This window comes from Phaethon aethereus (genome assembly GCF_964289735.1).
Source record: "Phaethon aethereus genome assembly, chromosome: 9".
Classification (NCBI taxonomy): Eukaryota; Metazoa; Chordata; class Aves; order Phaethontiformes; family Phaethontidae; genus Phaethon; species Phaethon aethereus.
In genome coordinates, this window is record NC_138585.1 from 22,654,834 (window position 1) to 22,669,960 (window position 15,127).

General features: G+C 41.1%; 1 protein-coding gene across 1 annotated transcript in view; it reads left to right on the forward strand.

The window, feature by feature from the left end:
- Positions 1–4,071, forward strand: part of SPATA16 (spermatogenesis associated 16) — an 80,054-nt gene extending 75,983 nt beyond the window's left edge. Inside the window, exon 10 of the mRNA XM_082003650.1 lies at positions 3,874–4,071. Coding sequence (XP_081859776.1) covers positions 3,874–3,996 — 123 coding nt within the window. The 3' untranslated portion in view covers positions 3,997–4,071. The remainder of the gene's footprint in view (positions 1–3,873) is intronic.
- The last annotated feature ends 11,056 nt before the right edge of the window (positions 4,072–15,127 follow it).

Genomic DNA, 15,127 nt, shown 5'->3' on the forward strand with positions numbered 1-15,127 from the left:
CCCAGGTACTTTCAGGGACTCATGGGTATAAAACTGAAGGCCGGCAGCTGAAAAGCCAACACTATACATCTATATTCTTGCAGAAGTCCAGGTGTTTTCTCAGTGTTAATTCCCTTGGTTTTTGTTCTGCCCCTCCCCAAATCAACAGTTTCCACCATTGATATCTTCCACAACATATTATCAATGCAAGAATTTGAAGCACAAAGAAGAATTTTGGAGCAATGTAAAACTAATGCAATATAAAAGCAAAGAGCACAAAATAAGCTTTGCTGAGTACCTGGTTGATTTTCAAATTTCTGTCCGCAGACTCCTACACTTCTCCACTTAGCTTGATCCCAAAGTACCTATAGGTACCACATGGATGTGCTGTGGACTGAGCATGTAATTTGCTTTAAAGGCATCTTTTGTTTCTCTTTCTTCCCTCTTTCCATTCAATCTTCATTCTGTCCATTCCCTTTTTTACCCTGCTCCCTCGAGCTGATGGCAGGGGCAAGACTAAAGAGAGAAAGAAAAATCCAGTGAAATAAACAGTCAGGAGCAGCCTGAAATTAGGAGCTAATGAGGAAGAAATGGGAGGAACTTGAATAGAGGGGCAGTCGTGCACTGAGGAGCCTCTAGCCGGGCCAGAGTTGTAGACACTGATTCAACGTAGAAATGCTGTCACTGCACTGCTGGGAGTAACTGGGGGGGGAGCACTCAGGATATCTTGAAAGTAAAATGTCATAGCAGTGGAAGATTAAAAATAGCTTGAAGTCCAATTTGTCTTCATTAGTTCTCTGGTCACCAGGCACTTGAGAAAAAGACCATAAAGACACTGTATATCTGGGTAGGTGGAGAAGCGTGGTTTCATATGTTCAGGAGAGTATTTAAGGGACTTCACCACAAGAATGTCAAACAGCGAGTTCAGCTGAGAGCAGAGCACTGCCGCGGCAGGCGGGATGCGATGCTGCTGACCAGCTCCCCGGCACAGCCCGTGGCACACGTGGGCACCACGTGGATCAGAATATTAGAGGTGGGGAAACACAATCCAAGTACGACTAATGCAGAGGACTGACCCAACAACGGTGACCTCTGCGCAGGCTGGGATCAGACCCAACATGAGCCTCATGCGAATCACCGGCAACACCAGCAGCGAAGGCTCCGGTGTGAACCAAGTCCTGCAGAGCTTGGGCGCTTCACTCGGGCTTCAGCGCTGCTTTAGCCTAAATAGTAGCTGCAGGGTTCAGCTATATAACCCTGGGATTCGGCCTCAGCACCAGTTTGTAGCCAGCTATTGCTCTACTTGGGAATAAGTGACAAGTCTTTTCCAAAATCTATTTTCCTACAACAGCTGTTGCTTTAACACTAATCACGCTTGGGCTGGTTACAAACGATCTCCTTCTACTCAATCCCATCCACATGGATTCTTATTTAAACAATTATTGAGGGGGGACAAAAAAAGTGAAGCTATCGATTTAAAAAATTTGCATTTCCCAATGAGAGCCCCGAAGGTGCTCACCAGACAGCAGAAGAGGGGACACAGGGAGGTTTTAAATCAAGGCAGAAAGGCAGAACATAAAGCTTCCAATTTACTTCCTTAAAATGAAATATGCAAGCTAAAAAGCCATGAATAAGCATTACCGAACACTGCAGCCACCAAAAAGAGATTTTTAAGCCATTCCCCGCCCCCTTTATCTTGTCAAGAGACTGTATTTTCATTGTGTTCGTATGGTAATTTAAATCATGCCAGGGCTCAGAGCATACAATGTAATTGTAAGTCAGCAAGGGTTTGAATGCCATCACTGCTGTGCAAATAACATCATCAGCTCATCAGCTGTGTCAGTAACATTGCAATTATGTAAGCAACTGTTATTGCCACCCCTGATATGCCATATTAGAACTTATTTTGGGGGCTGGAGCTGACAGTTATTCTATAAATATGAAAAGCGCACAACAGCAGCCGAGCGCGGTTCGAGGTAGGACGATCATTCCACCGGCGCTTTCTGGTGGCATCACCAGCGGCGCAGGCACCGCTGGATGGTCCTTAAAGGAGCTGCTGTAGAAGCTCTTGCTTTTCTGGGGCTCCCTTTGCCCTCACGCCACACCCTACCCATTCCCGGGACCTATTATTTCCTTTCCTCTTATCACCCACCCTTTGTGCTCCCCAAACACAAGCATTACCCCCAAAAGAAAAAAGATTACTTTTAACCACAGAAGAAAGTTACGTAGACATTTTAATTTGGTTTGTGGCCGAAGAGTCTTGGGGGTTCAGTGGTTGTTTTCAATATGGCTCAGCCCCTCGGCTGGAGCTTGGCACTAAGTGATTAGTCTTTCTGAGATTTCCCACGTGCTTTTGGCCAGATCAATGATTTCCTAAGCTTTTATTTCAGCTTCTTAAAAATGAGGCTAGCATAGTGACTCCTTTCTCTAATCCTCCGCACGTTTATATGGTGAGCACGTCACAGCAGAGCCGGCCCGTGAGGCTCTTCAGAGAGCCCCAACCTCCCCACGCTCCTGTTGCAACGGGTCTCGTGGCGACAGAGGAGCAAAAGCCCACAAGCAAGTGCCCGGCAGGGTCCACCAGCACGGTAGAAAAGTCTTTTCCACGGCATTATGCACGGTGCTACACAGAGCCGGGCCGTGGAAAACGTCACCCCTGCAAGCTTCGTGGGGAGGAGACGGCAGAGCCCCTCTCCCCGACGTGCTCCCTGTGCCCTCGGCACCCCAGGGAGGCAGAAGTATTGGCCCGCAGACTTTTCCGCTTGCCTCGTTTTTCCTCTGTCACACACCCACATCCCTCAGCAGCACAAACCATGGCCAGAGCGCACGGCACGGCTCAAGTTCAGGGCTGAGGAGCACTTTAGTAACGGCTCAATATATGAGTAAATACAATGGGAAGCCACGCTCAGATTAATTCACAGTCAGCTGTTCTGTGTTGTGCCTGAAGAAGCTATGCTCCACTGAATGCGTGTCAGGATGATAGATTAGGACTTGTTTTGGTTTTTTTTTTTTAAAATATTTCAGCTTAAAATGCAATTGGAAGATCGATTGTTTGGATCCTCACATTATATAGGGTCTAGGCCTTGAGTATAATTCAGTGTGAAGGGAGATGATTCTCATCTTCACCTTACAGAAACACTGCAGATCACAAAAGCTGACAAAGGGTACGAATAAAGCTAAGGTATGAGGAGACATAGCCATAAAATTATGAATGCCCAGTATTTACAGAATACCTGTGCACAGTACTATTAATCTATATTTTTGGTTGCTTTGAAATCACCTCTGCAAGGAAGATGTGTCTATCTGAATGTGCTCTTTATTAGAATAATTACGTTTTTATTTGGGGGGGACACTGAGGTCATCTATTCTTTTACTGTATTCTCTAGTGTATTATATTCATGGGAAAACATATTTATTCAGAACTTCATTTTGATTTAATAGAAAAAAGGTTCTTGCCACAGCAATGTGGAATACTCATTTTTCTCCATGTGTTGATTTTTGGCATATAAATGCCAGAAGCCTCTTGTTCTCTTTCCTTATCAAGAAAAACTTGCCTGAGATTAATTTCCTCATCATCCCTTCCTTTTAAAAGTGGCTGTTTTTCAATGCCATTTAAAGACAGAGTTGTGATAAATTCCTGTTTTCAATGTACAGATTTCAATGAAAGAGTCTATTCCACAGCAGTAAGGTAATTGAATACAAATGGAAAGGAACAACAACAACAAAAAATTATGAAATCAGGTACTGCTACTCCAGCCAATTGTATGAGAGGTGCCTTCATGTATTTGTCTTTCTAATGACTATTAGTTTTGAAATAAACTAATTGCAGAAGTTTTTAAAGTTTTTATAGAGGGGAAGGGACATGCTGCTGACACCATTTCTTTTTAATTGCAGATTGGACTAATTGAAGACTACTTATACCAAGCAGAAGACAATTACTTAAAGAACAAAAGGCTGAGAACAGCTAGGACAGAAAAAATGAAAATGAAGAGGACTCAAAGTACCCAGCAACATTAGAGCCTAGGAAATACAAAACTGTCCCTTACCAGCCCTACAGACATGGCCACACAGCGAGCAAGAAAATTAACACTGGAGATATTTGATAGATAGGTCAAAAAAAGCCACCTTTCCACTTAATGAGCCTTCCCCTCACTATGGGGTATCTTTAGCAAGACATTCCTGCACTTCATTAGTCTTAACTGTCTGGAATAAATATCTGTGAAAGGCTTATTTTAAACTGTCTTGTTTATTTAAATAGTAACACCCAGCCAAAAAGGGGCCTGTATTTTCTGCTCTGCGAATATTCTGCATCCAAACTCTGTAACATCCTCCTGGTTTGATTATCGCCCGCGAAGCGCTGAAAATAGGATCCCTCCATCCTCAGCAAAGCGGAATTCGGCCTCACGTTGCCTTCTTCCCCGGTTAATGCCGAACGCTACAGGTAGTGGCACGTTCCTTAGGGAAAAAGTGGCATCCTGCACCTCAGGGCTGCAGCAACCACAAGTGGAAGAAACACAACACTACGAGAAGAGAAAGGAAAGAAAGGAGCCCAGCTGTCGCCCCATGGTTAAGAATGTGAAGTCCTCACTCTCACCTGTGCCCTAAGGATGACTTTTTTCCTCCATTAGGCGGTAACTGTTATTTAAAAATGCACAAACACTCCAGGGAAGAGAACAACTGCACCTGCCTTCCCCGGTGCAAGTCTCTTGGTTAAGGCTCAGCGACGCGTCTTGCACTCCCACGGCAGCAGTCTGTCGTGGAGGCACATCTCACATCGCTTCGGTCTTCAAGGGAGCACGGGTTCTCAAATCCTCTGAGACCCGTCATCAGTGAGCCAAGCAACACATCTACTTTTCAGTAGAGATCACCTTATCAGGTGGTGTTTGACAGGCATCCCCAGCTGATCTGTGCAGTCTCTTTTAAGGCCAGCATTTCCTTTTTGTTCGCTGTGTTTACTTTGTAAGAAAATAAGCTCACCCCATAAAAACAGCGTTCAGTTCATTACGTTTTCTCATTCAAGGGTGACTTTAAAACGAAAAGATAAAAAGAAAGGAAAAATCCACCCCCCCAGCCCTAAAAATTAATTAAAAATCCAGGACCTCAAAGGCATTTAGCCACTTAATTCCCATCATCTATTTATCACAGATAGGAGTCTAAATCCTATGATTTTTAGCTGCTAGAGACCATCTTCCTAGGCTCTCATAAAAGTTTTTTGAAAGCTAAGAAAGAACCAGCAAAAGCTTTGATGGTCCTTTGTTCATTGTCAACAGAATCAGTATAAAGAAATCTTTTTGAGAAAATCTGAGCTAGCTTGAGCTCCTTAAACATGTGGGACATTGAAACGAAGAATTATTGCCCTTTGGAGACGGCATTATTTTGCTATGGAGTTGGTTTTGTCAGATGAAGTTTTATGACACATAGTGGCAATCATCCATCTTTGATGAGCAGACACACACTAAATCAGATAGACTGCTCCCCACGGATCACCAAGTCACAGTCAACACAGAGTTTGGTAAATCATGAGGCTCTTAAGAAAATACTCTTAATTTCATGCAAGCTGGCTTACAATTCTGCAATACTCAATGCAAAATCAGGTATTTTTACCTAGAATGATGAAAAAGAATAAAGTGCACTGAAAACACGTGACCTTTGGGAACAAAGAAGCAACACTGCCAGTGAAACACAGTTGTCTGCGCGACATGAACAAGTTGATCCGAGCGCACTGAGAAAGATCTTCAAGTCTCATCGCAGAGCTTTGTGAGAGACCCAGATCCAGGCCAAGATGTGACATTTCACTTTTCAGGTATTGGGTAGGGCAAAAAACCTGTCTTACATTGCAGATCAATATGTCATTGAGAGACAGAGAAAGAGAGAGCGAGAGCCCATACCCCAAATCAATCTGTTAGGTATGGGAAACATCTGGCCTGGCTACAGTGCCCTTCAGCCTCCAGAAAGCCACCGACTAAAGCAGCTGTCAGGAGATGAAGTCAACTATGAAACACCACAAAGCAAACACGAAAGGAGTCTCTGTCATGGAGAAGGGCATTGCTGTTTTCCAAAAACAGCCATCTATAACGCACATATTACCAGGCTCAAATCTGCATAGTATTTTATTCAGGACTCGTTGAGAATCAACTTTACTCCATGAATATACTATATTTTGACAGGACAATGGGGAAAAAGGGGGAGAGTGGATTTCTGATGCTGTATAGTTTCTAAAGCATGAGATTCATGAGGATCACCTACAAAAACTACAACACATAATAATTATAATAATTAACTTGCCTTTTGTAGAAATTGCAGGCTGGATGATTCTGATGATAATGATTCTCTGGCCTCTTAACTGGTGACTTCTTTAGGGTGATGACCTATACCATGGCTCCTCTCATTCACCAAATATTATTACAAGTTGGACTTCATTCCTCATCCTCCTTTTTGTTAAGGGCACATTAAAAACAGTTTGGCCCATGGCTGCTGTGGCTATTTTAGTCTCATACACAAGGACACACCTGAGACCGTTCCCCAAGAGTTCCACTTTCAGGTCACTTCTCTTTCAAAGACTAGTTTCCAAATGAATGATGGGGGTTTGTTTCCCTCCAGCACAGAGGTTTTTTTTGTCACAAAAATGATTTATCTGTTGACAGCTAAGTTCACTGGCCCCAGGCAGCTGATGCCAGTTGAAACCACTCAATGAAAAGCAAAGAACACTATACCAATTTAAAGAAAGGGGGGGGGGGGGGGGGAAGGTATAAGGACCCTCTCCCCTAAGACTGCCTCGTAACTCTTCTGCCTGCTGTTGCAATCCTACTTTCTTGTAAACATCAGAACTTCTGTACTAAGCCCTGGAAGGGACAATGAGCACAAGCAGAATCAGATGCTAGGTATATGTTTACTGTTGGGTTACAACACTAATTACAACTCAGAGAGGGTAGACCAGACAGTGTTTGGTCTTAAAAAACCACATTTTTCACTTTCGCTATTTATGAAGTCTCTCCTGTCAAAGGGTTATGATAAAAACGCTGGAAAAATACAAACTTGTGATTCAAAGTGATGGAGAATAAGTCTACAGCTAAAGTATTAAATTAAACACACCACCAGAGAAAGAAGATGAGATGCACTCGTGACATCCAGTGGTAGGGATTAAATGAGGAGATGCACTAAAGGCATCCACCGCTGGGGAGTATATCAGGAGTCTGCTGTTGCTGATCTCCCTCCATAGTCAATGAGACAGACAGCACTCAAAACAGTTTGGAGCACCTCAGTCACACTCCTGCCTCTGCAAGTATCTCCCTCTACCTCTGTTTCGCATCAAAGGCGAGGGAGAAAAGAATGGTTACACCAAGTTTTCCTTCAAATTTGACTATACGGATTGCAAACTCCTGAGAACAAGGACTGTCTTACAGGCCACTCTAGGTGGCCTCTTAGGAATTAGCATATTAATACTTCTAAAACAAAACACCACCTAAAAAGGAGTCTCATATTAAGAAATCTATAAACTAATCGTGAGTTTATTGACAGAGAAGACATAGGAGGGTTATTAGGCACCACATGGTACTTCCAAAACAAAGTCCCCAGCTAAAATCAGAAGACTCTATATACATATACACTGTATTATACTTACAAACCAGCTGAGAAGTCATACAAATGTAACCTGCTGCTTATTCAGCGGCTAGATGTGATCACACACCTTTAATCTCAAAAAACCAGAACAGCAGCAGGCCACAGCTTTACATTTTTCCATTTAAACTACCATCATTGTCACAAGAGCCAATTTCAAGTTGGGCTGTTTCTTGTTCTTGTTGCAATTCATCACGAGAAGACATGAGATATAAGATACCTTGGCAAGGCATAGTCCATGAATAATACAGCGCATTACTTTGACCTTTTCAGTTTGCTTTGTAGTGTGATTGGCCAACCATTCCTGTCCTCCCCTGTTAACCACCCCATTAACCTGGGAGGAGAAGGTGGAACGGACAGACAATTAGGCAGCAGAATACTAAAAAGGTTAACACAGGAGTGCACATCCCTGGCTTTCTTGAGCTTTAATGGGTATTAAGATTCTGCAATCTCTTTCCTCTTTCAAAGTCTGTGGGGGAAAAAATAAGAAATCGCACAAGATGAACTTTGTTCTCATTTCAGATTATAATCATGTAGTTCCTTTCAGATGTCACACTTGGATGATTCTAGTTTATGCGTGAATAAACCGAGAAGAATGTTTATTTTTACCCCTCTCAATATGGAGAATATTCAATTAGAGCGGTGAACTTTTTCTTTGAAGCTGGTCATTCTTGAGTAAAGGAAAATTGGAGAAAGTAGAGGAGAAAAAGCTCCATACGGCAGTCGTCTTTAAAAAGGTCACACTTGCTACACTAACTACGCGAGCTGAGTCATTCCAGTCATTTTCTAGTCAAAGAGAGGAAATGGCGGAATTTTTGCATCCCGTGGGCTGTCAGCCACGGAAAGCTTTATCTCGGTATATACCAAGATTACCAGGGCAGGCGGATCTCACATGTCTCAGGCACATGTAGAAAATGAGGCACAGTAGGTCTTGGTGGAGTTTCAGAAGCACCTGGTGAAAGCAGCCACTCCGTTTCTCTGGGTTTTCACATATCTTTGTAAAGTCTGGCAATTTTTTTGAAAGATCACACCATCATGAATGACATGAAGTTATATAGGCAAGTATCAGAAAATGTTTTCTGCAGTCTTGTAGTCAAAAGACCTAATTTCAAAATTTCACATATGAAATTTCGCTCAAAGATTTTCTAAACATTTTTCTGGTGGCTCAGTTACGACAGCCTGGGATAGTTTGTTTTTCAGATGCTGCCACATTCTTGTCTGTGTACAAATGTGTTACTTTGAGTCGCTATTAATAGCGATGATGTTAAATATTTACTTTAGATGGGAGAAATGAGGCAAAGGGAGAGGGACCTTTCCGCTACCCATTAGAATGCCAAATTTTGCATTTGTTATGGGTATTGGCTGCAATAACACAGAGTCTTTTTTATTATCTCACAGTAATAATATAATGTCTCTTTTGCTTAAGGTGAACAGTGATATTCAGACAGGACGAATTACTAAGAAAGAAGAGATAAAGGTTTAAATTATAAAAATCACTTTCGTGGTTTCTCTCTGTAACATACATTTTAAGTCCAGAAGGAACCATTAAGATCACCTATACGCCAAGGATTTTTACACTGTGCTTTTTGATGTATGGGATCTCAAGTAACGTACCGTTTCTTTGACCCTTGCTCTTGAGCATTATCTTTGATGGATTTTTACAAACAACGTATTGAAATATTCACACACTTAGGGGCATGCTCACAAACTGAAAGAGATTAGAGGGACACCATCATCACAAGAACAACTCCCAGCCTCAACAGCTCATTTCTACAGACATCTATCACAAATTAAACCATATCACAGATTAGGAGAGTAGCAATCCTGTGAAGAACCAGATTAAATGCTGGGTATGTTGAATAGAAAAGGCAAATGAAGAGAAAGAAAAAGAAAGACAGTCTATTCCTGCATTTGTTCAAGTGTCTGGGTGACTGAGGGAGTACCTACGGCAGGGAATGAACTGTCCCCTCCTGCAGATAAAGGACAAAAAATCTTATTGTTCTTTGTGCTCACTAAATGAGGGCTGAGGCGATTCGTAAGAGAATGAGAGTGCTGGGAAACATGCTGAGTTGTTATGCTGCCTTGAACAGTTTCTCTGCAAAGCCTCCTTTATAAGCAACACAGCGGTAACTTTATTTTTGAAATATATTTATCCACCACTATTGTTAAATGTGGCCTAAGAATTTTTGTTTTCCGGAGGGATAAGACATCAGTGTTTACATATCAACAAACAAGAAGAGAGAAAACTTTTTTTGTTAAGATATGGAGTGTCACTTTTGGGGGGTAAAAGCTGGAGGTGCATAAAACTGAATTCTGCCATTTAATTAGTAATCAGCAATGATCTGTCAGTCAGAGTTACTGTAATTCATGAACTGTTAAGTCAAAGCAAAAATGGCAAGTAATTAGACTGTATCCATTAGAGCTTCGCTAGCACTCATTCATACAGCTAGAGTTTCAATCTGAGGAAGAAATGGAAGTGTAAAACTCCTTAATATATTCAGCTTTTTAATTAGCAATCAGTGATGATTTGTCAGCCATACCAACTCTAATGCACAAGCCATTGAAACACAGGAAAAAAGGCAGATTTTCAAAATCATTTATGCTTATATTTACATTCCCTCCAGGCTGAAACATTGGAGAAACTACTGAAATATCATCCTTGTCATCACAGAGCAGCAGAAAGCATGCAGGAGCTTACAGTTCAACATAGCCAATGAATTACTGACTGTTTGGGTAAAGACAGAAGTTGAATATGTATGAGAGGTAGTTAGTATCTCCAAACCCTGACAAATAAACATTACCGTTTTTAACCGTACACGAAACAAAATCTCAAAGAGCTCAGGTAATACAATTTATATTCCAGTCAATCCCATTTAAAAAAATCCGTTAATAAACTGATAGCATGCTTACCGGGCTGTTGTGCTTTCCTCGGTCTCTGAATGGAGAAGGAGATGGTGGAAGAGAAGTGCAAAAAAGTCATCCTTCACCCAGTCTTCACAGGTGCCAGGGAAACCTGAGCTGGTGAGGCAGACCCCAACCTGCTTCTGGACTTCAGCGGGCGCAAGATTTTACCCTCCCCAAAATAGGATGGGCTCTGCAGTGCTCTTGGTAAGCTAAGCAGCAAAGCTGGGCTCTCCAGCATTAGGCCAACAGCCACTTCCTTCTTCTTCAGCTCTCAAAGAAACTGAGGTACGGGAGGGAGACAGGGAACAAAAAGTATAAAGGTTCTCCTCTTTTTAGCCATACTAATACAAATACCAGAACCTTCGTTGCTTAAATTCATGAGTATAAAGTACCCACATTAGGCCTCCCTACATAGGGTAAAAATAAAAGGATGCTTCACATCTCTTGCTAAGCATTTTCTTTTTCACTACTTCATACATATATGCATTTATATATATAACAACTTGATTCAACAACAGCAGGTAGCTCCTACTATAGTCAGACTCTATACTTAAAGTCAGTGTCAGTGTATGGATCAGCTGATAAAGGCACCAAGACAGCTGAAACTAATTACAATTTGCAGGTAGGGTGGTAATTATGCTTGTAACTGCCTAACTCAGGCATACAAATGCATGGTTGCATTTGTATAGAGGCTGATAGAATACTCTGTGCCAGCTGAAAATTCAGCCCTAAATAGTGGTAATGTTCTTATCTAAAAATTACTTTTGTTTGCCTAACGTCTGACAGTGTTACATCTATTTCACTAGATGTTCAATTAGTTTGTTTTTATAGAGTTCTCATTTCCATTTTAGCTTTCGTTACTGATGGGAGAGAGCAGGTTTCTGGCTTTGCACTTAAAACCGGGCCCAAGGCAAAGAACGTGGCACCGGTTTGTCTTCACCCTTCCAATGTCAGCTGCATAGAGCACTCAGCCAACATTTTAAGCTCTCAACAGCTTTTGTGTTTTTAAAGCACATTCTAGCTAGCCCCTGTTTCGTCTCTGATGGCTGGCTTTCAGAGGTTGTAAACATCCATCTCTTGGTGGAGTTTTCAGTTCCTATTTTTGAAACAGCAACTATTTTTCTGCAAAATACAGGTCAAACCTTCCTGTTGAATCCATAACAGATTCACAAGCAGGTGCTCTCAAGCAGCTGTAATCTCTCCACCTTTTCTCTTTGAACAAAAACCTATAAAAGATTAATCGTCTTAGTCCACGAATGCTTTAATAGCTCGCCGTGAGTGTATGTTTATCAATCCTAGGTATAGGTTTGTGAATGGCTGGATCGCTCAATCCCAGACTAAGCAACATAAGGAAGTTCACGTGATTTAGATATCAACAAAAGGGGAAGAGTTCAGCTTCATCCTGTGTTCCAGACTTCCTTCGGTCTCTTGGCCAACTGATTGTTTCTTTAATATTTTAGTGGGGTTTTTTCTAATTTTTTTAAGCAAGCAGACTATTGCTTGCATATACATCACCCTGCCTCAGTAGAAGCTTTAGCCTGTGTACTCACTCCTAACTACCACCTGGTAGCTATACAGGCTTCTTAAACACCGTTTATGGTATAAACTACTGAGCACTACTCCGTATTTCAACTAGTAACAAGGGTAGGTTGATAACACAATGCATAATTTCCTCAAAATGGTGAAGGGCATACTTAAATAAGCTCCATGGCAATGTACACATAAGACACCTACCCAAAGGAATTTTCTTCTTGGAGCACTACTACCCAGAACTTCAAGATACACATACTAAGGGAACAAGCGTGCTGCTAGAAAGCTGCATTCTCCTTGCAAGTGTGGATAAATAGCTCCGAACAGCAAGACATCTCCAGTTAACAACACCTGCCCCACAGAAGACCCTTTCCTCGGGTAGCTGTTCTTCAATTTTAAGAGGCAGCAATTTAGAACAATGGTTAAGAGTAAGGATTCTTGTAGCAGTGAACACAAGCTCATTGAACTGTTTGATTTTGGACAGCCTACAAGAAGAGAAGGTTGTGTTTTAATCAAAGATCACATTTTGATGCCCTCTTCAGAGAGTGCCAGTCTTTACGAATGAAAACAATTCTTCTCTATGCCGAATGCGTGCTGGCTAGCCACTGGCAGTGTGATAAGTGAATGAGAGCTAGGTTAGAAAGAAATGTCCCTTTTATCCCAAAGTTTTCTCCTTAAAGTTGCAGAACAGATCCCAGTTTTACTGATACAGAAATCTCAGCATAAGGTCTAAAGAAATTATACTTAATTCAATTAAACTCTCTGAATTTAAGTTTAAAAATTATTCAGGAGATCTGAGTTGTCCATGTCATGATTGAAGCTAGGTATTGTACAAAACCAGCTGACTACTTTTACTCAACAAGCCACAGCCCATAGCAGCTAGACAGTAGAAGTATTATTGTTTAAAATTCTGGTTTTGAGAACCAGTCTCACCTGATATTTAAAAAAACACCAACCAAAATACCCCTTCAAGTTATGCACTTGTTCTAATGCTACAACATGTGCACGTAGTATTGGAAATGGAGAAGGCAGGGGCAAACCTTGGTTTCGTAAAAATTTCTTATTTTTGCTTGTTTCTGTTACTCTGGAGCACCTCTCTAACTTAGAAAGCCCACTTCTACCTCTCATCCTGTTCTGTCATGTACTCAAGCTCCTTGCTGCCGTGCAACAGCTGTGAAACTAATAAGCACACTCTCCCACTCCATTATCCACTCAAGTCCATAGCCATACTGAGCAGAGCCCCACTGAGACCCCCCCCATCTGACCACAGTGATAATAAGAAGATGTGTTGTCCAACGGGCAGAGATCAGAGAGTTTTGTATTCACTCATTACTAGCTCCCCCTCCGCTAGCAAACTCCTAACAGCCTCATGCAAGATACCATCCTACTGAATTTGGGTCACTTGATTCCTACTTTCTTATCCAGTATTCATTTAGCAGCACTAGAGCTGTGCAGTAGTGGTAATGACTATGAGGGAATACAGTGAGCATTACACATCCAATTGGTTTTGGGTACAAGTGAACTTGAGATAGAAGCTAAATACAAATAATTCAGAAATTAAAGACAATGCAGGGAGTAGTGGTAGGTTGATACGATCGTAAGTTTGCAGTTGAAGATGCCCTTCCACCTTCCAAAAATAACAAAGAAACCAAAAACTGTTGTTGAGGTTTTAGCATGGTATTTATTGAACAGTTTATTTCCTGGAGCCACTTTATTTATGTAAGTGTCAGTGCATATTTAGCTCAGATGTTTATTCTGAATGGGTAAGGACAAAAACCCCACAGCTACATACATCCAAGGGAAGAGAGGAGAACAGCAAATATATTAAGGGAAAAAAAAGTTTGGTTCTGGCAGATTCAGGCCTACCAAGCTGTATACTTTATTAGGAATAGCTGTATGGCTAACCAGAGTATAGTTGTAGGCTGGAGCCCAACACAACACTTTCTTTTTTCACATAAAAAGTAGACTCTCATAAAAGTCTGCTTAGCAAAGCCATAAGCAGTGTTATTTTAAACAGTTTATTTACATTACTTGGATCAGCAAAAAGCTATAAAAAAACAGTTAAGTCTGACACGTTCAGAAGCATCACTAATTACATACAGACATAAGACAAGACACTGGTGGTTAAAAAGAAACCAGAAGTTGAGAACTCCTGCTAATACACAGTTAAACTGTTAATGAAATGCAGAAATATACATACTTCGATAGTTCCTGAGATAGCATTGCATCATACTAACTGTTCAGGGGAGATGAAAGAAGTGAACATATAGTTTTGTAGGAAGACACAAGTACATGAGAAAGCCAGGTAAAAGCCTTAGGAGTACTACACCTGAAACTTGACACACCAAAATTGGGCCCTCAAGTTACAGCAATAATCCCATGCATTAAATAATGATTTCTTAACCAAGTACGTGGAAGGTATGGATTTTGGGGGATTTAACAGCCCTACTAAAAGGAATTGTGATCATCTTCCTCAGACTTCCACTTCAAAGAAATTCCAAGAATTGAATTGATCATTTTTGATAGTCAAAGCTAGTCATAGCCTTTAAGCTTTCTCTTCAAATAAACCCACGTAACATACTACTGTGTTACAGTGAGGCTGCAGAAGACTATAATCACAGGAGCGCAATTCTATTTCTTTATTAACAACTACATTTATAAAATATCTGGAATAAGCAGCTGTACAACAGGTTTAACTGTCATACTTGAAAGGTCAGGTACTTCATAATGTGTCTCTAAGAAATAACAATTCAAACATTAGACTGCTCTGCCAATTGATGAAGTTAGGCAAGTATAAGAGTCATCCAAACTAGCGGTAAGTTACATGAACATCATCTTCATTGCAAAATCTGACAAACTAGTTTATTGCCTAGAGGGACAATTTCCTTAGAAGAAAATACTTCCATTATATTGGTGAGAAAATAAATTTGTGCAAGGGAATACTGTGTCTTAAATGAAGACCAAGTTACTTATTCCACTGATTAGCTGATCTGCTTCAAAGCAACTAAAGACCCTTTGTGCTTAACGTAGTGTTACCTAACATTTTGCTAATCATTGCTAAGTGCTAATGACTAAGGTACCATTAATGTCAGTAACA